General features: G+C 36.8%; 3 protein-coding genes across 12 annotated transcripts in view; 2 read left to right on the top strand and 1 right to left on the bottom strand.

Moving 5' to 3' along the window:
• Positions 1 to 4,820: 4,820 nt before the first annotated feature.
• Positions 4,821 to 6,229, bottom strand: LOC141900444 (uncharacterized). Its single transcript, XM_074787354.1, has 2 exons — positions 5,856 to 6,229; positions 4,821 to 5,725 (listed from the first exon to the last, which is right to left on the bottom strand). Exons 1-2 carry the CDS (start codon positions 6,154 to 6,156, stop codon positions 4,944 to 4,946), a joined length of 1,083 nt encoding a protein of 360 aa, XP_074643455.1. The 5' UTR covers positions 6,157 to 6,229; the 3' UTR covers positions 4,821 to 4,943.
• A 3,692-nt stretch (positions 6,230 to 9,921) lies between these two features.
• LOC141898395 (peptidylprolyl isomerase domain and WD repeat-containing protein 1-like) lies at positions 9,922 to 23,369 on the top strand. Its single transcript, XM_074784255.1, has 17 exons — positions 9,922 to 10,093; positions 13,343 to 13,445; positions 13,541 to 13,641; positions 13,837 to 13,932; positions 14,834 to 14,921; positions 15,016 to 15,121; positions 15,849 to 15,992; positions 16,417 to 16,491; positions 16,902 to 16,982; positions 18,476 to 18,569; positions 18,703 to 18,756; positions 19,320 to 19,563; positions 20,191 to 20,257; positions 20,358 to 20,440; positions 20,914 to 21,026; positions 21,816 to 21,967; positions 23,174 to 23,369. The coding sequence occupies exons 1-17, from the start codon at positions 9,979 to 9,981 to the stop codon at positions 23,315 to 23,317; spliced, it is 1,860 nt and encodes a 619-aa protein (XP_074640356.1). The 5' UTR covers positions 9,922 to 9,978; the 3' UTR covers positions 23,318 to 23,369.
• Positions 23,370 to 24,002: 633 nt separating this feature from the next.
• Positions 24,003 to 24,310, top strand: part of LOC141899744 (adhesion G protein-coupled receptor L3-like) — a 43,901-nt gene continuing 43,593 nt past the window's right edge. For 8 of the 10 annotated variants that reach the window (XM_074786230.1, XM_074786234.1, XM_074786237.1 and 5 more), the window contains exon 1: positions 24,004 to 24,171. The gene's annotated coding sequence lies outside the window, so the exon portion shown is untranslated. Of the gene's footprint in view, positions 24,172 to 24,310 lie in introns of all 10 variants that reach the window. The other 2 variants (XM_074786240.1, XM_074786239.1) reach the window with 1 other exon arrangement.

Below are 24,310 nucleotides of genomic sequence, written 5' to 3'. Positions count from 1 at the left end.
ACCCACTATCCCGACAGTTATGCAAATACTTCGAAGGTATTCCAGGAAATTAGTTATCGAAAAAGATAAGCACTTTTTGAAATCGATACCACTGCAGTTATAAGCACATAATTATACGTCACCATTTGACCACGGAGAACGGGCAATTTTGTATACTTGTATAAAAAAAATGTGAGGCCTCTAGTTCTATACCCGTACTTGGTACATGAGCGCGGGCGCCGTAGGCGCAGTCCTAAAGGGGATTTTGAAAAAACTTGTCATTTTCTGAGCATCTAGCGTGATTCTAAAACAAATTGACCGGCAGTACTTTGCAACCGTATGCGTATAACTTCCATTTTATCTTGACAAAAAATAGGGGCTGGGCCACTTTGGGCCCCCTTGGATCCGCTCCTGGAATACTTTGAAAACTATAATGCGCAACTTTTGACATTCTTTATTTTTTATCATTCGTAACAACGGTTTACTATATTTAATGAATACGTCCGGACTACGCGAGCACAGGTCCGTAATAGATTACGCGGCATGCGCGATTTCTACCCCGCCGAAATATTCCCTCATCACTGTAATTGTGGCAAGTATTGCGTTTTCCCCATATTAATTACAACGATTTATCGATATCTAAATGATTATTTTATCAAACACGCGGCTTAGTTTTTTTGGGTAGAACTTAATGTACAAGCAACAGCTATATATATATATATATATATATATATATATATATATATATATATATATATATATATATATATATATATATATATATATATATATATATATATATATATATATATATATATATATATATATATATATATATATATATATATATATATATATATATATATATATATATATATATATATATATATATATATATATATATATATATATATATATATATATATATATATATATATATATATATATATATATATATATATATATATATATATATATATATATATATATATATATATATATATTTGACATTACCGCAAATCGATTTAAATCGATTGATATCAAGATATCTTCGAGTGTGGTCAATTTTGATAGCTTGTGAGTGATCGCTTGACGGATCAAAATGGGTCGTGTATACACGGCGAGGCACTGCAGCGTAAAAGTACTCGATTAATTGATAGACGACATCACGGATATGTTCGGTGTACGTCAGAAATTGCGCAAAGAACTGTGACCAAAATCCAGGGAACAAAGAAAAATCTCTTTTACTACTAAAAACTAAATAATTTTACCTGCAAATGCTTCTTTTTTCGCCTCGAACTCCGTTTCGGTCCAGAACCAGTAATTAAAGCGCCATGAGGTTATTATTGTGTTTTGGAAAAGAGGACGGGAAGTGCCTTTTTTGGAACAATAATCCAGTAGTTGGAGACTTCGAGCCGGGAATCACAGAAAAATCGAAGCTTCACAAAGAAAGCAGCGTTACAGGCTACCTGTTTTTAACAAAACTATCATAAACAACTATAGTTTTAAAGTATGGATTGAAATCTAATCATGCATGCATTAAAACTCCTGTTCCCGTGCAGAACCGAGCTGGAATCCTGTTTGCAAAATGACCCCTAGAATCTTAAAATTTCGTTCGAAATAAAATAAATTTGTCATGATGAGCCACGTTCACCCACATCTATCCATAGAAAATAATCATTTCTTTATGTCTTATCCATCTGATTGATATGTGCCAATTAGCAAAACGATGAACGTCTTCCTTCGGCATGGAACACTGATGACATCACACTGAAACATGATAGGAGCTACGTACCTCCATTCCCATGTGTTTGCTATAACAAGGGACAGGTCACAATACTATTGCAGTAGAAAATGTAAGTGATCGAATACATTGGACTTAAATCTCAAGGGTTGATTTGACTTATTTTGAAGTACCTGGACCAGGAAAGCCGAATTTTGTGTACATTTCAAAATAAATGGAAAATGGGTTTTACGTGTCGTGCAGGGATATATTTCATGGCTTGTCCTATATCAGATATTCAAATCTATTGATCCACTATAGCTAATTTCGACCGGGGATTCCGATTTATCAGCCAGCGGCTTATCTACAGGCTTCCCAAAAACGCACCAACGCAATCGTCCCGCAAGCTTCGTAAACGAGTGGTATGGTGCGCCATCTTTCGGTTTTGGAGAGTTCATAACGAAAAGATCGCCCGATAAGACCACATACTATAAGATAATCAATCATTACTGCTATGCTGAAAAAAAGTGGAAGTATATTCGAGAATTCTTGCGTATTGAAATATTCCATTGAAAAAAAAGAAAAACTTTTTCTTCAACAAGTTTATTATATCATGCGAGATATATTTCCAATAGTATTACTTAAAGGTCACGGTCAGCGCAAAAAGTAGCTGGTGGAACCTATAGTTGATCAAACTGCGTCTTACATTACGACATTCCGACTTACCCTGATTTACCGTTGGCGTGATTCCAGAATTGATAATAAATTAAGTACGCTTTGATAGCGCCAGTGGGATTATAATCATCATGAAGTCTATTCATGTCGCAAGCAATCAATCAACTCGTTAAAACTTTGATTTATATTGTTCGAATATATTATTTCAAATCTAGCCGAACCATGGGTTTACAATTCTGAGATTGAATCAGGATCAAGTTTTAAGTACGGGTGTTAAAACATTAGAAATGAACTAATGATTTTACTCTAGAGTAAAACTTAGTTGAAAACTGTGGAACTGAGTCCTGAAGTTTGATTTAGAATTTCAGTCAAAATTCGGTTGTTTTTTTAAGGTTGCTATTTTGATCTACTTTTTACCGAGGATACTTAAAACATGCTTACTGCGGGCCGAAATGCCAGATTTTAGACTTTAAGGTCAACATAAGAATATACCTTGTTTCTCATCACCTGCATCCGCGTCTAGAATTCCCCAAAAGTCAAAAATAGTCAAATAGTCAAAATTCTTTAATAAAAACGAAATCGCCCGCCCGTATCAGGATTGTAAAGTGACAGATAGAAATCGATATTGAAATAGAATCCGCACGCCCGGTCGTGCTATGGACGTCTACAATAAGTTTTTACATTTTCACTATTTGTATTTCCTCCCGATCTCCGCTCGCAAACTTGATTGTCCTAGTTGTAAGCGACCGTTGGATATCGCTAAGCCCCGAACCCTAATGTGGTCGCAAATCATTCGGATGATAAATTTCATATTGTTGATGTAGTCGGAAAAGTGATGTCCCTGCTTTAGGAGTTTATTAACAACGTTTCAGTTTCAGCATCCCTGTAGTTCATAAAATCTTCTATTTTTGATCAGCCAGTGTTCGATAACCAAAAAGAATATTTTTGTTAGGAATCTTGTTAAGAAGATTCGTCTTATTTCAATGACAATTCTTAATATTTCATTTAAAAAGGTTTGTGCCCGCTTAAAATTTATTGACTTACATTCGTTAAAAGTTTTTTTTTCTCTTAGGTGTTGGAAATCTGGCTAGAATTCCTTCATGGGACTATTGAATTTGGACCTCATATGATTATGAAATACCCTAGGCGCGGATCCAGAGGGCGTTTTTCAGGGGTCGTGACCCCCTGCTCAGCTACCAAACATGTTTTAAATTGTTTTCTTCCTCAAGACAAAGCGGGCCGACAGTACCATATAATCGGTACCATATCATCTTATGTTTGGCCAAAAAATATGCCGTATAGGCCCCATACCATTGGAGATTTTAGTCAGCAGTTTAACTTTAAAATTTTTTATGAACCCCTCCTGGAAAAATCTGGATCCGCGCTTGTACCCCCGCCATAGCCATGGAAGAATTAATCAAAAATCATTTTTTTTATTTGGACTTTTTTTTATCTAGAAAAGAAAATAAAATCCTCCCGCCCGTCTTATCTTACTGTCTTACTGTGACGAGAAACAAGGCATCATATTTTCGGGTTTATAGAATGTATATCTACAGTACAAAAGTAAATTTAGTATTCGCCAGAATCGTATACAACAGAATGATCTATCATAAAAATACCAGCCGTGTGTATACACGAATATCATAAAAACCGATGTATGGTAAGAACCAAATATGAAAATAGGCATTCCATGCATTCAATGTCTAGTATGTATATGGTGTGTTAGGTTAATCGCTTTGGTCTAGACAGATGCATTCATTGCCCAAGAAAATATTTACAGATGATCTTTACATGAACCGTCTTCGGCTTGGCGAATGCATTTCTTCTATATACGATTTATCTTCACTTATGAGCCTTTTTATGACGTTTTGTACAATCCCGATTCTTACGGCGAATCTATCCTGTCAAATCAGGTTTGATTTTATCTAAAATTTCATTATTCCGGGCAATAATCAAATTTGATTTAATTAATGGTCTTATCTTTTTAATCTAATGCGGCATCAAATTCAAATCGATTTATCAAACTATCAAATCACCTCCGGAGGTGAATCGGTACATTTTGATTTAATGTAAAGATGGTAGCTTCAAACGAGAGTTCCCGCCATTTTGTTAGCGGTGAATATGCTCTTCGCTATGATTGTAAACGAGATAATCAACTGAACGTTTTAGAGTCCATGATCAGTGTTTTCAAACCTCACTATCAAAGCTCAACCTAGCTTTTGGAAAACTGATCAAAATAGTCAAAACTCAAAGTGAAACCGAAACTCATCCGTTGAAAAATAGATGTAAAAAACCAAGGACAGTATATTAGATATAAATTTAAACAGGATAAATTTGACGATTTTTTTCAAAACGGCTAATAAGAATAATTCTTATGAGCCGTTTTGAAAAAATCGTCAAATTTATCCTGTTGTGCAAAAATCTTGATTAGATTATACGACAGCAAATTACGATTAGGAAAATCAAATCTGATTTGACAGGATAAATTCGCCTTTGATTCTTCACAATCATTTTAAATGAAATCATTATCAGTGGTATATTTCTATGAACAACTTAACAATTTATCTTAATAGCACCTACACACTGTCGGTATCAAGTCTGGCACAGTAATTAGACGTATTGTACCGTGCGGTTTTGCTTTCATGATAACGTCCAAACTTTTGAACATCGCCGGCACACACTTTGGAGGCGGCAAAAAACCCAACTCGGGTTTCTTGCGAGAAAGCATTCGAATGACCGCACTAGAAGCGAACGACACTCTACGATTCAATATGCCATCTTCGCATTTACCGCTACAGTAAGCGGCCTGGACGAATCGCGGTACCACAATGTGGTCGGCTGCTTCTATCTCTGACCACGAAATGTTCCACTTCCACAGACGACAGTCGGTATCAAGCGTTTCGAGAGAACGCGTTTGTCGATTATGATTTTCGCTGTCGTCCTCATCGACGGTTGTTTCGAAACGTTTATTGACAATAGGAATATCAGCGCGACGGTCGTAACCTCCGAAAGCTACTATTATAGGGTTATTCGGATTTGACGAATCTTCGCTTAAATAGTACACGTCTGTAACACCGCGTAAAAATCGCGATGTAGCCTTGACTTTCAACTCCAACGTAAAATTCGAATCGAACTCATCCTTGAGGAACCGCCTTATGTCATAAGTTACGTATAGTTTGTTTTCTAGTTTTTCCGGCGCAATGATTTTATCGTGTAACCTCAACTCCAATATCGTATGCGGCGCTGCATTTTCTAGCTTCGCAAAGATGATTTTGATTAATGAGTTAGGACAATAGCACTCGACGCAGTTTCGTAGAGAAAATTTCAGTACGGTGCGCTCATCATCGACTGAAATGGAAAACATTTGTTTAAGCGAAAAGGATTAAGCATGTAACTTATCGAACTTTGAACTAACTTATAAGCTGTTATTTCTGTTTGACAAAATTATACTCAAATTTGTTTCTGCGTGAAAACTCACCAGCGATGTCTAAAGCTTGTATGGTCTCGGCGGTTTTCGGACCGTTGCTCAGCCAATGCATTCTACGATTCCTGAATACTTTACGCATGTTGTAAAAGTCGTGTATGAAAGTCGGTATCAAATTCTGCTGCCCGTTTGTCGTCACATTTTCGCTTCCACCCAATGTTTTGATTATTGCCGCAAAATCGGTGCCTTGGGGTATATCTCTTATGCAAGGCACGGAGCACGCCATCACGTCGGCATAGGCAACAAGTACCAACAGTAATTTTCCATTGATCGAACTCGATACGCGTTTACACATGTTTGTCGAACTGTTCTGAATCAGTAAACACACTTTTCTCGAACCGAATCGGCGAATTATCTAGATATGTTTAGCGATAGACGTTATTGAAACCACCGGTTCGGTTGTTGTTTTCGTAAACTTTGGAATTAATGCAATTAAGCAATAATTGATAGTTTTTCTGCTCAGTCGGACTGTGGCCTTTAAGCGATAGCAATATTGCATCCATGAAACAAGTGCCGCGCAAGTCGATTAACGCATAATTTCAATGGTGCGAGATGAACTTTAAAGATCTTAGGTAATAGCAGTCTATAAATCCTGCTAACAATTGAATTCGATAACTCTGGAAATTCTGTTCGCAGTTTGCCATTTTGCAACATTTTAACAATGATAACCTTTAGGGTACATATAATGAATGATCTATATATGTATATATGATACAATAGCTTTGCTATCGAAGAACAACAAAATCTCCTCATCTTAGAAGAACCCCTGAGATATATCAGAAGAGGAGTTTATCAAAATGCCATTTTCATAAAAACAATGTATGCAAAAAGTATAAATTAACATTACAGATCTCTGATCTTTGATATTTTACATTCTACGCGAACTAGATTTCACATATATACATAAAGTTCAACCACCGCAAATGTGTTCTTGCATTGATGCTCATTGGCATTTGCAACTTCTTGTAGAAAGACCCCGAAATGATTGTACAATGACAGTGCCGTTGACGAACATTAGCGCAATTGAAACGTCTAACATTTCGTACGGAGCGCATTGCGGGGCTGGCAAAAAGCTGTATTCGGTTTCGTTGACCTCCTTGAAATGATGTCTAGTAAGAGCGTGGTTTGTAGCCGCACGTGAGTTTTCTTTAATAGCGGCACAAGTGCCACCGCAATAATTCGTTTCAACGACTGGTGGGCTAGCGGCAATTATATCTCCCCACTGCTCACGAGTATCGACCGTCCATTTTTCCAGCTTGCAATACATATCGTCATCGGAACGTTCGTTGCGGGATGACAGCCCAAATATACTTCGCTTGCCTCGTCTCTTTTCGCTTACATTCGGCGGAATCAGCAGTGACCAGTTTTCTTTCGACAAATGCTTGATCAAATCGCCCGATAATTTGATGTCTTTTTCAAACGCGAGCAACGGTGCGTTTCCATCGTTTCCAAAAAAATAAATAGTTTTAGGGAAAGTTTTTTTCTTTCCACACATCAATTTTAAGAAGAGCAAATGTGGATGGTGTTGATGGTGCCTAAGCCGGCCATTTATTTTAATCACATCGTAAATAATGTGCGGGTTTAGCTGGTATTTTTCTGACCCAATCAGCTTCATGTGTCGACCTTGTCCTGTGTATATTTTGGCATGACACACTGTTCGATGTGTTATTTTTTCGGTCGTCTTTCGAGAGAGAACAACATACTTTCCCATATTCGAATTTCCTACACTTCTCACGTTGAATATGACTAATTTTCTTTCGCCTAGGGATCAAATAGAAAATAAATACGTTTTAAGCGTGTACGCATTTATTTCTGATATATGCGCACTTCTTTCTGAATATAAGAAAAACAGCAATGGCGGTCAATTCTAGTAGGGACAACAATGTTCAATGTGGCGAATTGCCTACATAAACAGATTCTATGACTACAACATACGGAAAAACTGTGATGTGAACTATAAATTGCATTATGCGCATACATATCAAGTGAACGGCGTTGCGATTTTTTTCAAAATCAAATCAAATAATAAAATAATTGCTAGTCCAATTGGTGACGTCGCTTTGTAAAAATCCAAAATGCATGTGATCTTAAATGCGTAATGGAGGACGTCAAACGAACATATTGAATCGGATTTAAGCAAACATTTCTGTCCCATTGCCATACATAAATACACATTATACACATCAACATTCGTGACATTAATATTTAACAAGAAGTCTACATAAATCTAAATTTGACGGTATATCAAACTTACGGTGGTAAAAGCCAGTGACCATTTCTATCTCACCAATATTTGTGCGTGCCGTATTCCACGTGTACGGTTGCCCACTGAATAATTGCGGTTCCTGTGCGGCTGTATTAAGAATATTATTGAGTCCGATAACGAAAGTTGAAATTTTCGGGCCATTGTTGGGTTGTCGCAACCGCCATGGATCTGTTGACGAATTGAAAGACGCGAAAGATCTCGGCGTCTCATTTTGTGATAGCAGCCATTCATTTTCCTTCGACAACAAGACGTGTCTTGCTGTAACACCCGAATTCAGAACTTGTAAAAGAAACATCAGCATCTTGAGATATTTCATGGAAACTTTCGACATTTTGTAAAAAATGTCCTATATAGTCAAAGTCCTAAACGGTGATGTCGCATCGGAGCACAAGCGCGTATCTTCTACATGTATAGACGTTTCACTCTTGCTTTTTTGACTTCAAACACGTGTGATCAATTCGTTCGAATTATTCGAAATAACCAATCACGCGGAGCGTCGATGCACTTATACTATTCAGCCTTCGTGCCAATCCTGGAATTTAAATTATCATTTCCAGATTTTCGCTCGATTTTCCAAATATATATATACGTATCATGCCATATTCGCAGCCGTATTTCCTATGCTCTCCAGAACTGAAATGTGTCGATCTATCGATATACGTACTCGTAACAGGCTAATTCTGTCCAGCACTCGTGGCAAAGTGCGTGTAGTTCGATAAGTGCGAAAATTCAGTCCTCTTATTAATTACTCACTTAATTTCTATTTTTATTTTTGTGTGTTGATTGTAAGTCCAAATTTGGGAGGGATAAAGGTTATAGTAAGTGATACTTATTGTATTACATGCTGCGCAAGTAAATGAATACTTGATACCTATTTTTTAGTCACTAATAAAAAACTGTTCTTTTTTACTGTGATTTTACTAAAATTGATGTTTTTTTAATGCGAACCGCATTTTCAAACTGAGTCGGCGAGAGCGGTTCTATTTGCTTGTGCAAGAATGTTTTTAGGTAAAATCTGTTTTGTCTGCCTTCGATCTTTCGAGAATAGATAGATTGACGTGATGGAAAGTTTTTCTTCGCCTGCCTAGAGAGGCTCAGAGCTTCCTTTTTATTGAGCTCCCCGCGGTGATAACATGCGAATGGTTTGTTTTAAAATCAAGTGTAACATGATTGGTTAATAGGCGGACTAGAGTACATAATACTCCGTACTCTGACTCGTCACTCATGTTATCTCGATATCATACGATAACTACCTGTATGGTAACAATGAACTTTTTTGTTTTCTTACTAGGTAACCCTTCACAACGCTCGTAATTAATTTCTTATACAACAGAGTACGATTCTTCACTTCAGTTCGGTCTGTTCTTGTTAAAGGAAATATGTCTCTGACGTATTCGTGCCAAATTGCTAATTGTTAATTGTTTTAAAGCCGAAAAACTTTTCGTCTCTATGTGGCGCTGGGAGAGGGGAGCGACGCACATCGGGAAGCAGTAACGAAACTTGAACGTTGCTTCGTTGGGGTGTGCCTGCCGGCGGCAATCAAACCCTGGCAAGCTAGGATGACCATGCAGTTGACTGCCCCATCACCTGAGTGACGGGCCCAGCCTCTTCGGGCCAGGGGGCCATTTCGAGAGCCCCCCGCTTTTCCGGGAGGCTAGGATGCGGTCCTGGAGCCTTCCTGTCTACGAGAAGTGCATATCTGGGACGCGATGTGGTTTTTTGTTACAGCGGAGGTAAACAAATTTAGTTCAAATTAATACAGCTGCCGTAAACAACTTTGTTTTGTTTCGTAGTGCAGTGTTTCAAAATCCCAATCCATTCAAAGCCATCATTTTCTTTTCATTAGCAAGAATGACCGACGAAGTCAGTAACAAACGGTCTCTAGATGATGAGAATGTTGAAGAAGACGATGATGAATTGATAGGGCCTTCCCTGAGTGAAGCAGAAAAACCAAAGAAGCGCAAAGGTAAGTTGTTGCAATTGACAATTAATTGATGATTGCCATTGGGTAAAAGTGCAGATCCGCACCTCTCATAAATGGTTCAATAAATTTACATTAAATAACGCTGTTTTAGAGTCGAAATGTCATCAGCAATTCAGTACAGTGGTTTATTTGATGATATCTTCACTAGAACGTAGATTTTTAGCCTGGATTTTGACTGTCTCGAGATCGTCACGATTTTGAACCAGACACCATATTGGATGGGTAAATCTGATGTGAAGATTTGTTTAGAATATTTGCTGAAACAATGTTTCATGAACTACGCAATTTGAGGAAGAAAAATGGAAATTTCTTTTCAATTTCAACGAACATATAAGACAATTTGGCTAGAATGAATAACCCCAGTCACAGGCAGTTAAAATCTTTAATGGAGCTAAAACAGTGTCAATGTTTCCAAAAAATCATCTACAATTGAAATTATGGGCGCTCCTTTTATTTCAGGATAAAAATTGACACTTGGGAGGTACTTCAGCAATCATCAGCAGTGTTTGGCTATCCCGATAATTGCTGGTAGATTTAAGCATTACGGAGATATCGCTGGTGAATTATTAAATATTTATCCATTATCAAAGCCCATATTCAAGTGCCTGTGCCCCAGTGACAGTTGACAAAAAAGTGATTAGTTTTATGCGCTGATTACCTTCACATTGTTTCAGCAAATACTTAAGACAAATCTTCATTTTAGATTTACCAATCCAATATGGCGTCCTTTTGACAAATCAGTTCCGAGGTAAAAACCTCGCCAAAAATCTACTTTCTAGTGAAGATATCATAATACAAATCATTGCATTGGATTCCGTGAGACATTCTGAAGCTAGAACAGTGATTTATAATTCAGTATATTGCGTCAATCACGAGAGGTGCGGATCTGCACTTTTACTGATGATTGTTGATTAATCTAGCCTGGGTTTTCTGCACTTGACTAAAAGAAAAACTGTCATGATTAATCTGGACCAATTTCATATGGTTCATAAAATTGAGCAGGGGCGTATCTAGTCTAGTACCTAGCCGTCATTCTACAAACAATGTCTAGGGCGAAGGTGCTCATATAAGGTTAATTTTCGTCCCTCATTTTGAGGGACGAGGCTTTAAGCGTCTATTTCACCCCTTAAAACACCATCAACTTACCATAAACTGACTGTTCTCTAATCAAATGGAAGTTAATTATTGTTTGTACATAAATTTGTAATCCTAAGTAGCTTTTGACGATCATAGTAGCTCAAAACTTTTGACTAGTCGCCTCAAAATAGTGAAGCAACATAACAAATATGGCGGCTTTTCGTGGTGCATGATGGGAGTGTAAATTACGGATTCGGACTTGAACTTGGACTGACATTGATGCCAATGCAGATATTATTCTTGTTTCAAATTCTAAAGGTTAAAATTTACCAAAATTTATGCGTTTTATGAACAAAAAATAACATTTAGAGTAATTTTAGAGAGACATAGGCCTATTGAATTTTCACATTTTATTAATTAAGTCCGTATTGGAAATCCCGATTGTGGCAATCAATTCAAATCAAATCAATAGATTCTGCGGTTCGCGATTTAAATCATCAAAAATATTATTATAAAACACGTTTTCTAAGTTAACAAGGTAACTAATTAATTTATTTGAGTACAAAGGTTTGATTTGACACTAAAATCAGTTGTTGCATTGCAATTAACAGGAGTTAACAGCTATATGATACTTTAGCGTCAGACTTTTTAGGGAACCAGTAAAAACGACTGGTATTCAGACTAGGGGGTGGGAGTAAACAACTTGAACTTTAATTTTAGGCAGGTGATATTTTGCCAATGCGGCATTATTCCTTTTTACACTATTTTGCCAATGGCGCGTTCTGATTGGCTAATTGACGCCGCACATGTGCACTGAGGTGCGCGACTTAGAAAATTCAAGGAAAGTGTGGAGAACAGGTTTAAAACGGACCCTAAACCTCATCCTAATCCTAACCCTAACCCTCTAGACCCTTACCCTGTCGAAACCCAAAACCCAATATAATGATCCTATTGTTATATTTTATTACTATATCTTATTATATATAGCCATTGGCAAAATAGCGTCTACTAAGATAATGCCGCATTGGCAAAATATCCACAAAGGAATGGAAAAAGGACTAATGCCTACCGAAAATTTGTTAAGTTTGCCGCTGTAAAAGTGCGCCAGTTTTGCTTGAGCAAGCATTTCTTTAGCGCAAGATCAGCAAATCTTTTCACATCGACTTATGTAGCGTTCGGATAACTCTCACTGTTTGCTGAATTAAGAAGATAAGAATATGGTTCGGGACTTTTTGCAGTAGCCCCATAAGATTGTTGCTTCACAAATTGTAAATCATAAAGACTAATATTTGATAAATGATGTGCTAAGTTTTCCCTTATTTTGCAGGTATCTCATTAAAATTACCAACACCTCATCCTGGCCGCAGCACTACTACTCAGGCTGTCATAATTTTTACTTAAACCATTGCTCAAATGATGTCAATTCCACCATTTTCCTAGGGATTTTTCAAAATTATCTAGGCATTGAGGGGGACAGCTCCACAAGTTCCGGGTCGCTCAGACTCAGGTTATTAGTTTTAGAGGTTAATTGATATGAATAGAATATGGCGCCGTGATGCATTTGTGTATTTAAATAATGTGTAGGCCTATTTTTAATCAAAGCACCGACATCTGCTATATATATACATCTGACATCTATATATAAAGACGTCTATATAAATAGTCATCCGAATAACGAAACTATTCTTCAATTTCATATATCAAATTGAAGAATAGTCTCCTTATTCGAATTGTCAATTGTCAAGTATCCTCAGGTTTTAGTTTGAATAAAATTTGAATAGCGCACCATGTCATGCAATCAATTATTATTCAATCTTTATCTGGGATGATTTTATTCGAATGATCGTCGGGTCAGAGTTTTAAGTTGTATTTTCATATCATACTTTGGTAATCCTACAGAGAGTGTAAAATAGATATAAATACAATGGTTCATTCAGACTGTAAAATTCTACGGGTCATATTCAGAACAATTTGAGATATAATAATAGAAAAAATTGAACGAAATATAAAAAGAAAAAGCAGGATGCAGACAAAAATAACAAGCTTCATGAATTAGTAGATAGATATTGATGATACTATGCTTTATATCTATTCCTATTATTTGGACTATGAATTGAATATCAAAACAGTGTACCTTTTTTCTCCACATTCTAGTGTTAGATTTTGAACACATTTATTTACAAAATCTTCCGGAATCTGAATCTTATGAACGAAGTTATATGCACAGAGATGTTATCACGCATATTGCCATTACAAAGTAAGATTTTTCAAGCAATAGTTTCTTCAAATTTCAGTCTTAGGGGTAATAGAGTTGCCATGTTATAAAACATGTAATTTTGCATTTGTTGCTAGGACTGATTTTATAATTACTGGCAGCTGTGATGGCCATGTGAAGTTCTGGAAGAAACTGGACCAAGGAATTGAATTTGTGAAACATTTCCGCAGTCACCTAGGTTAGTTGTTATAATCAAAGTATTTTTGGATGGATTATAAATTTCGTTGGTGTGCTGTGTTAATAGCTTAGAATTGGCTAGCCACTCATGATCACTGGTCTTAAGAAAATTGAAGGTGCCTTGAAGGGTGCCTTGATGTTCTCAAGGTACACAGAAATTACTAATGACATAGAATATATTTATTTGAAATTGTAGGATCAATATTAGCGCTGTCTGTGAGCTGTAATGGTGAACTATGTGCTACAATATCAGAAGACAAAGCGATGAAAGTATTTGATGTTGTTAATTTTGGTAAGAACAACTTTTCCTATTTCTCTCCAATCCCCTTAGATCTGCCGGTACAGTTACTATTGCTACTAAACACACACACTTTGATTTAAACACACTCGATTTATACAATAGAAGCCAAGAATAGCTGCGTTCACATTAGGATTTCAGCACAGTGCTAAGCATTCACACTTGGAAATTATTCGAGGCCATTTAGTGGCTTATTCAGTTCCGTACTGAAATACGCGGCTTATTAAGTGCGGAATGCGATTCCGCGCCGAAAACCCGATCTCAGTATGGAACTGAGCTGGCCGCGTATTTTCTGTAGTGTGAACGAAGATTCGGTGCTTAGCTAGCCGTGTATTTACATCCGCATAGTACAAAACACTAAACACTAATTACACTCCCCTCTATTGGCACACTGGATGACTACTATACTGGGCTTACTAAGTGCCGAATTGCCGACTCATAGTGTGAACGTAACGCTGTGTAAGCGCTGTATTTTGGTGAATTCGGCACCAGCGAAGTACGGTACTTCATAAGCGCTGAATCTAGTAGCTCACCTCCTTATTAGGAACTGGGTATTGGCTGAACTAGATTATCTTAAGATTGAAGCTCAGACATTAAAAGATTTAACAGTTTTTAAGTTTTAATTATGGTAACATCTAGGAAACCATTGCTAAACTAAATACCGGTGCAGTGGAAACTCAGCTTGAGTTATGAATTAAATTGAAGACAAATGAAAAAACTCCAAAATGAATCATCTTTATAGAATAAATCAATTGAAAAGAAGACCAACCCCTAGTAAGGGGGTATAGGTTACTGTATTACAGGTCAAACCGAATGTTACAGTTTTTAAACTTTGTTGTTTCAACCGGCCCGTTGTAAAATATCATCTGATGCTGTTATAATGCTATATTTACAGATATGATCAACATGGTGAAACTGGGTTACATTCCGAAAGCCGTTGCCTGGATATACGCCGGAGGCGATCCGATAAAAGCAGTTGCTGTGTTAGTTCCTCCCCTTTTCTAAAATTTATGGATATTTTTCATGTTTTTTTAAATGGATAATCATTTAAGATGCACATTTACGTTGACTTTTCAGGGCAGAAAAAGAGAATTCGAAGATTCATATCTATGATGGTTCGGGAGGCTCAGAACCATTGAAAACAATTGAGCGAATGCATTCGTGTTCACCAAGTATAATCAAAGTAAGGCAGCTCAATGTTTATTACAATGTTTTACTATGTTAGTGAATGAAATCTGCTTTTTCGTCATTGTTAGCTCGCTTTATAGGCAGTTTAACTTGATATTATTACGGCAGTTTATAGTCAAGCTGTTTCACAAGTAAGCTTATTATCAAAGTTCATTGCAGGCTTTGAAAGCAGACTCATTCCACCTTCCCAAGCTACCTTGTTTTTCTTTAATGAGGAGTAGCAACATCTAATGTTGGGCAAACAAAATGCTAAGCCAAGGACTAGTGACGCCCAAAATGATGGCATCCTCCCCCATCAGGGATTCGAACTGCTGAAGGCATCGAAACTTCCATGGCCTGAAATGCGCTCCGATAAGCCCAAGTGCGCAACTTCATGTATAGCTTAGACGATGTCATTGTATAAGTAAATCAGATATGTTGTTTAATTGAAGCTCAAGTTTTTCCATTTATGGTCTATCCATGAAATTTGCTAACAGCAATTATACAACAGGCAATCTGATTGGCGCCGCAAGTTTTCGCAGCAAATCTGAGCACTTGGACTAGTGTGGCAGGGCTTTGTGTCGTGGCTGATTCTAGCAATGCCATCTTCAAATCCCTGCTGAGGGAGGATGGGGTAATGGGTGTAATATGCTTTCTTATGAAATAAATTGAAATTGAATGACAAGGATGTAAAAAATTCTTAGGGGTTTTTTGAGCTTGTGAAATTTTTTCCTAATCAACAGTTTAATCCGATATTCGAAGTTGTTGTATCTGCTGATAAAACTGGAATGATTGAGTACTGGACTGGACCCAAGTGCGACTATATATTTCCGAAAACTGTGCGATGGCAATATAAAACTGATACCGACCTGTACGAGTTTGCGAAGGTTTGTATAGTTTTCATTGAGAAGTAAATCAAATTGTGTTTCAAGTCGAACCCACTTAATTCAGATCATTAAAATATGGATGTTGATCTAATTCAGGCATTTTAAAGTCCACTTAATAAATGTTGGTAAAATACTGTGGAACTATGCTCTAATGACCTTGGAATTAATGACAATGTATTATTTCTTGGTATGAACAAAGAAAAAATTCCTGGCTAGATCCTCAATTTCAGTTGAATTTCATCTGAAACCACCCTTATGCTAACAACCTTACAGTTATTAAGGTCTTAATATTTGAGTCTTATTTGAAGGCCAATAAGTTGACTGATGATTTGAGATACTATCAGTCGTTTTCACTGTTTCTTGAAAAGATAATTTCATTTTGCTTTTTCACATCAGAATTTCAGATTTTCTATTTCTTTTTTAGAACAAATGCTCTCCAATTGATATTGCATTTTCACCGGATGGCAAACTAATGGGCTGTTTGTCAACTGATCGAAAGGTATGTAAAATTGTGTGTATTGTGGAAGAGTTTGTTATCTGTTATGCATGATTTAAGTCTTGAAATTTTTGAAAATCATTTACCACTAAATTTTTCTCTCTAAAGAGTCAAGTCGAATCTCCTATCTATTGAATGTTGAATGTCCCGGTGAACTGCTTATACAGTGTTCTATATTTAGATGTTAAACATGGACAGAAAATGCGTACCTTGAATAAACTTGAATTGCTTTTTAAATAATGAAATTAATAAGTTATTCTGATAGGGGGTTAGTGTTTTAACTGAAAATGTCAATTCGGTTGCTTTAAAAGTGATCAAGCGGAAAATTAACTATAGGGTAAATACCATGGTAATAATCTGGGATCACTGATAAACTGAACCTGAACTTGAACTAAAATTTCTGTTACATTCAGGTACGGATATTCAAGTTTCTTACTGGTAAATTAACGAAAGTATTGGATGAATCATTGCAAACATTTACTGAATTACAACAGGTAAAGCAGAAAAGCAAATTATAACTATTTTTGTAACCAGCATCTTTGTCTATATACAGTAGAACCTCTTTGCAGTAACTTCCACACCAGTTTCGATTTTCTAAAACCTAGGGTTAATTCAGCTATGGGTAATCTGACGTTAAGACTGGTCTGTAAACCTGGTCCACCAGATTGCTGGAAAATATGATTATTAGAGTTTACCAATAGTTTTTTTGTTACAATGAATTAACAATACAATTAATTAACTAATGGCAATTTTTCCTATTTGCTTTTACAAAATTTTGATTTTTAGTTTAGAATTTTCAATGCGAATCACTAGAAACTAGTACCAGCATGTTACACGCTTCCTTGTTTATGGAAAATATGCTGTTTAGATCAAACTGGTTAAGGGTTATACGAGGTTCTGCTGTAATATAAAGAGTCCTATTTACGATTAATCAAATAGAAAGAACGAAAATTGGTGTGCAAAACGAAAAAGTGTTTCAGTGACAGAAAAAATGTCTTTGTGATAGCAGTTGAAACTATTAAATTAATTATATTAGGCCCTATCTGATCTCGCAACTCTCTTATATAAAGTACAAAGAATTACGATATGATGTACTGCATCTCTAAAGGCTGGCTTATGTCGACGAGCAACGCGACGCCTACTGACTCCTACCGATGCAACTGAGAGCAACCGTGATCGCAGCCCAGCTTATGTCGACTGCGCTCCGATTCGCAGCAACTGAGGCCGACTATCGGGATACGAGATCCTCCCAGTTGCTCCCCTGCTTATGTCGGTTACGATTACTGGCAACTGCAACGGCTCAGATGGTCACGTGATAAGCATTTTGAGAATAAATTTGATTTATTTTGAATTATTGGGAAATATATTTCTATTAGAAAAGTTATTTCTTTAAGATCTTTATCTTTCTGATTCTGTTTTGAATACAATGTGCTAGCGACATATAAAGATGGCCGCTCACACCATAATTCTACCAATTTCGCTTCTAGATCTTCGGTCCAGTCATCTGCCCTGCTGAAGGTTTGGTTTACGTTTCGAAATACTTGAATTTTACTAATTACGAATGACGCTAACTAGCGGTCATAACTTGTACTTTGTATATGCGGTCTCTTATTGGCTGGAACCCTTGCGCTCAGTTCCGTCGCGTCGCAGATGAGCTTATGTCGGTTGCGATTGAAAGCAACTGTCCGCCTACCGTAGGCCGGAGTAGAACATGGGCAACTAGCCGGATACGGCTTGTGACGAGTCGGTAGGCGTCGGGTTGCCGTCGCAAGCCGGCTTATGTCGAACCGATAGAGCAGCAACTGGCGGCCTCTCGTAGGCTGCTAGTTGCCGCTTATCGGCGATAAACCCAGTTGCGTGGGTAGGCGTCGCGTTGCTTGTCGACATAAGCCAGCCTTAAAGGCTGTTCATCAAATTGCATGATAAGAGAAACCTAGTATATCACTTTACATCTGGCATTAATGATTTATACAAAATACAATTACAGAGAAAACCACAGTTAGCGAACATGGAATTCGGAAGAAGAGTGGCAATTGAGCGAGAACTCGAAAAATCAGATGCATTTTCATTGTGTAACTTAGGTCTGTTTAATCTACTTCTGTTACTTCGTTGATTAAATTGTTTGATTAACGATCTTACTAGGCTCTGATTTAAGTTTCAAAGTTTTGAAGATTTCGAAGTAGTTCACCAGAGTTTTGTGACTTTCTTTTGCAGTATTTGATCAAAGTGGTAACTTTATCATGTACTCAACGATGTTGGGTGTGAAGGGTAAGTGTCATACAAAAACACCGTTGAACCAATGTCATGATAAACCAATATCTTAATCTACAGATATGATATATCTGATATGATATTGATATGATCATATATGATTTATTTGTCATTCGATTTTATATAACAGTATATTTGGATATATGTTTAAGAATTATTTTTGAATGCCTGACCACTGAATAATAGAATGTAGATAGCAATATGAAATTTGTATGAATTAGGTGGATGGATTGCTGTTTAATAAGCCTTATGTCAAAAGCTAAAAAAGCTAAAGTGCATGTATTTTGATCTTGAGTTAAGGATGATTATCCCTCCTATCTGGTTTTTATTATGATGGATTTATTTGAATTGATGCTTTGGTGTCCCTTACAAACCCAACATTCCTGCCAGGAACGGAACAGATGTTACTAGTGTGGAACTCGGGCGTGGGTTTTAACTGATAGGAAGTCCTAGGGATGTAAGGTGAAGAAAAGAAACCTTAAATTTTGCTAACCTGACCCTTACACTCTCCCTAATCGTATCTTGGAAATATAATCAGTGCATCTTGTTCATATTTTCAGTTGTAAATCTTCATACGAACATGTGTGTGAAGTTTCTTGGAAAGCCGGAGAATGCCCGATTCGTTCAAATCGCACTGTTCCAGGGACACGCGAAACGTTATAATACTTCGATCACTGTAGAAATGCAAGCGTCCGATAACCCAGCGCTTCAAAACATCGATCCAGATCCAACTTTATTTTGTACGGCGTTCAAGAAGAATCGATTTTATTTATTCACCCGTAGAGAACCGGATGATACTAAGAGGTGTGTGGTCAATTAGAATCAGTTCCACTGTTCTCGGTGAAATTTGACTCTACAGTTAATTTCCAAGGTTTTTACCCTGGTGACAAATCTTATTCGAGAACTATGGAATCGATCAAATGTTTGTGTATTTTAAATGAATTGAGAGAGTAGATACATCCACTTGACCAGTTTTCAGATGGTTTAGGAGGATAACCATTTATCTTATCATGATGTCCTTGAAAATATAGAAATGGCAAATGGGAACTAAATCATAGTCCTCATGGATTTCATGGTAGTTTATTTGTAATTTAGGCTCATCTTGGGTTATGTTGATTATGCCAAATGCCCAGTTTTACAAAAAGTTACTAACTTAAGTACCGTTAACCCTTCAGAACATTCCAAATCTCTGAAATCGTTCTGAAATTTCCTTCAGGGCTGCGTTCGGCATAGAGCCAAAGTGGGTTCATTTTCGATGTTTCGTGCCTAGAGTTGAATATTTATGCTGTAATCGTGAACTGCGGGGCAGTGTCCTCATCAATTAACTTAGCTCCAAAAGTCACATCAACGATTGAACTTGAGTGATCGATTTTGACAGACAATGCTGTAGATATTTTTCATTCATCTGTCAATCTGATTGTTGATTTACAGCGCTGATGCAGATCGAGATATATTCAATGAGAAGCCAACCAAGGAAGAACTTGTAGCTGCAACTCAGGTACAAACTACAAAAAGAATTGTGAACAACAAGAAAGTCGATTTATAGACAAATTCTCAGGAGCAGATAAGTTTTCATGTGTATTCTCTATTATTTTCAGGAATCTAGTGTTTCTCGTTTGGGCAATACCTGTACTATTCACACATCGTTGGGTGACATTCACTGTAAATTATTTGCCAAAGAGTAAGTACCTTAATTCTATCTCTAGGCTTATACTGTATGATCTATCTGATGATAGCTAACACAAACATACTGCCGAATCTGTATTTTCTTCCATAATCAGAATCAAGTTTCTTAATGACTTAAATTTGACTCTTATTTTGGAGTTAAGAATCTCTTCAGCACCAATTACACTGCAGAATCAAAAACAATGCAAATAATCCTGCAATCACATTTGTGTCTCTTTTTCAAGTTTGTGCTGTATAAACCTAAAACTATCCATATGGAGCTTAGATTGTTTGAAGTTTACAAGTTACTGACATAGCTAAGGGTCTGCTTGTTCTTAGGATGTATGCCATAGACTTCTCATGAACCAGTTGGATTGTATTCCTAAATTACTTAGATTTTGTGGTCTCTGAAATTTAAACAACAAACCAAGAAGTATTCTGGTTTCAACAGCATAGTTACAACGGCATGCACGGCATTTGTATATTTAGGTGTCCTCGGAGCATAGAAAACTTCTGTGTGCACAGTAGAAATGGATACTACAATAACCACATCTTTCATCGTGTGATTAAAGGATTTATGGTGCAAACTGGTGACCCATTTGGTACGTTGTTAATAATCTATTATTGTAATCGACTTTTATGTTGCTATGTCTTCATTTGAAGCAGGTTTGAGCCCTGTCCTCCAAACTCAATGACATATGTGTAAACCAGGTTTGAATCCAACTTTCCAAAGGTAATGGTTCGTATTGCGGTTGAGGTTCCGAATCATCAGATTCAAACCCATGCATGGGAAGATGGGATCTGCCCACTCATCCTCACCCGTCAAGGGATTCGAACCCACTAAGCTAAAGGCGTTCCACGAACCCCTTGACCTCACGAGTTGTTGGAGTCGTTACTAGCCGACCAGAATCAGGTCGGGCCAATCACAGAGTCTGTAACAAACAACGTTAGGCTTCTGTTGGTTTTCCCGTTAAATGGGCCAATCAGCGAACGTTTTACCGAACAAGGAAGTATTTCGCAAATCGATAATTGACGTCATGCGCAACAGCGCCAGTAATGAAATCACGCATCGTGGGGCCAGGGGGCTGGTGGAAGAGAGTGCGGGAGCGATACCGGACCACTGGCAAGCGAGGATGCTGCCCAATCAGTCCCGATGTTACCATACCATTTTTGTGCCCTTGTGGAAGCTTTCTTTTTTAGAACGTTTCTGCCTATTCTTAAGTCTCATTAATGGCAGCAATATATTGAGAAGAATATTCTGTCTTCCAGAAGGGCACAATCTAAAAGCGTCAGAATGTTTAGATATAATTCATACCAGTACTTCTTTATTTCGATGCGTGAATTGTGGATCTTATGTATTTTTACATTTTATGTACTTCTTGATATTTTAGGAAATGGTACTGGAGGTGAGAGCATATGGGGCGGCGAATTTGAAGATGAATTCCATCCATCTTTGCGACACGATAGACCTTACACGTTAAGTATGGCCAATGCTGGGCCAAATACTAACGGTTCTCAGTTTTTTATCACAGTAGCACCTACAGTAAGTAAAGTAGTCATATAAACATAGGTTATCTATGATTTCTCAGGGGCGGATTTAGATGGGTGCGCTAGGGTCGAGCGCTCCCCCACGTGTCCTTAATTTTTTTTTCAAAATTGAGAAAAGATTCTTTTAAAATTTTGACCTTTTTGAAACATTTTTCCTTTACAACACACTTTATACTTTATTTACCGCTCTTACAAAACTTTAGGGATACATGTATCTCAGAAATGCGCACCCCCTTTTCTAAATTTCACAAATTCCTAGATCCGCCCTTTTTTCTTGGATATTAGGTAAGGAATTTGTATCAGAGATATATTTCAATGAATGAAAGTAATGCATGATAACAGCAATAGTCAATGCTCTTTTCAACCTGATTTGGCAAAACTGAAAGTCTGTGGATAAGAAAAAAATACTTCAAACAGTTAACGGTGTGTAATTCAGTTAATATGGGACTAGAGATTTTCCACGACTTAGAAAAGAAACACAGCTTATCCTATAAAATGATCGTAGGGATAATGCATCTCAATCTATTCAAATGTGAAGAGGTAGAATTTGTTATAATGTCGCAAATAATTGCTACAATAAAAAAGAAAGATGAAATTAAGGATTCAGAATTTTCAGTCTTTACGATAATGTTTTTTAGATGAAGACAAAAAATTTTAAAGTTTTTTTATTGATCTTTCTCGCAGTTTTATATCGTTTATTTTAGCCCAGGGAGACTTAAACAAATCATTATTCGCTTGTTCGTTCTTCTGTGCGTAGATTGAATCCAATTATATACAGTTTGTTCATTTATATTGGTACTGATACATATTTCATAACCCAACTCGATTTGCAAAGGATTACAGTTGCTTGACAAATCCCATTTGCACAGTGATTTAATTCCCAGTTGACTGTATTCCCATTGTACAAAAATCCTGTCTGTACCACATACAATTGATATCCGTACCCTAATTAGAGCCTCTAAGATTATGAAATTGTGATGCATTGATATTGTACATGCTTACCTGATGAAACTCGGTACTAGTATCTGTTTTCAAAATATGTTTTAAGGCTGGTTTTCAAGAGCAGTTTTCAGCTAGCTTTTTCCTTTTCATGTTTTAGCGTAATTCATTTGATGAATTTAAAAATTCCATACCCATAGCCTTACTAATAAATGTATTCTCTTGGTTCATCAAATTCTGAATGGATTTCTCTTTGTTTTAGCCTTGGTTGGACAACAAGCATACAGTTTTTGGCCGCGTTGTTAAAGGCATGGAAATTGTACAGAACATCGGAAATTTGAAAACAAACCCTAAGACAGATAAACCTTATGACGATGTTAGAATTGTCAGCATTACAGTGAAATGATCGAATTGTACAGCATTTTATGTATTTTTTATCCTCTACAGTCTGTAAAATAAATTTCATGTAAGATACAGTTATGAATTTTTGTTTTTTGTATAAGACAATGGATGTAGAATAGTAAGAACTGTGGATTCTTTCGGAATTTTTTACCTGTGTGGCTTCACAACCAAAATTGAAAATAAAAAGATTCTACGTCATGATCCTGTTACACAGTTCTCAGTTATGATTTGACTCGCAGAGTTATGGAATGATGATGAGTACCATTAAAATGGATACCAATTTGGGTATTGCAAACTAAAAGAGGAAATAAGATAAAAACCCACTATTTAAAATGATGATCTCTAGTGTGAGATCGAAACGTCGTTTTCTTATACTTTAGATTGTTTCAATAAATAAATTCTCGATTTTAGATTTCTTTTAATTTTTGAATAGTGGGTTTTTATCTTATCATCTGTTCACCACGTTTGAGTGTGGTTATCGTACCATAAAAGAGGAAAGTCTTATAAGAAAAATAAACTATTTAAATTGTTTGGTCACTAGAAGAATAAAGCTACACTAGAAAATGAAACTACTGAAAATTGTTTATGAAGTTATTTTTCAATGCCGTACGTGATTGGAGACAGCCCGCCAGCAGTGTGCATACTAAATACTCGTCACTAGCAGGTGCCGCCACCTTACGTATCACATCACAACTAATTGTGACACACTCGCATTGAACACCGTTCATCACGAAGTGAAAGGGTTTCCGTAGTTAGAAAAATAAAAGCTTTTAGGTCGTGTATTCCAGCTCACTCTCCAAATATCGAAGGAATAACTTGAACAGAAAATATATGGAGGTTAAGTTGGCTGTTTATTTGGTATGTAACTCTGAATGGTCCTGAATTTATTTTTAAATAGGCCTACAACATACAACCAACAGTAGTAGGCCCTACTACGTACGCTACACACCGTGCAAGTTTAAAAATCTTCACTTCTTAACAGGCTGCCTTTCCTTAA

Source organism: Tubulanus polymorphus, chromosome 2 (assembly GCF_964204645.1).
Source record: "Tubulanus polymorphus chromosome 2, tnTubPoly1.2, whole genome shotgun sequence".
NCBI classification, from domain to species: domain Eukaryota; kingdom Metazoa; phylum Nemertea; class Palaeonemertea; order Tubulaniformes; family Tubulanidae; genus Tubulanus; species Tubulanus polymorphus.
The sequence above is the reverse complement of the archived record's forward strand: the minus strand, read 5'-3'. Positions and strand labels throughout refer to the sequence as shown.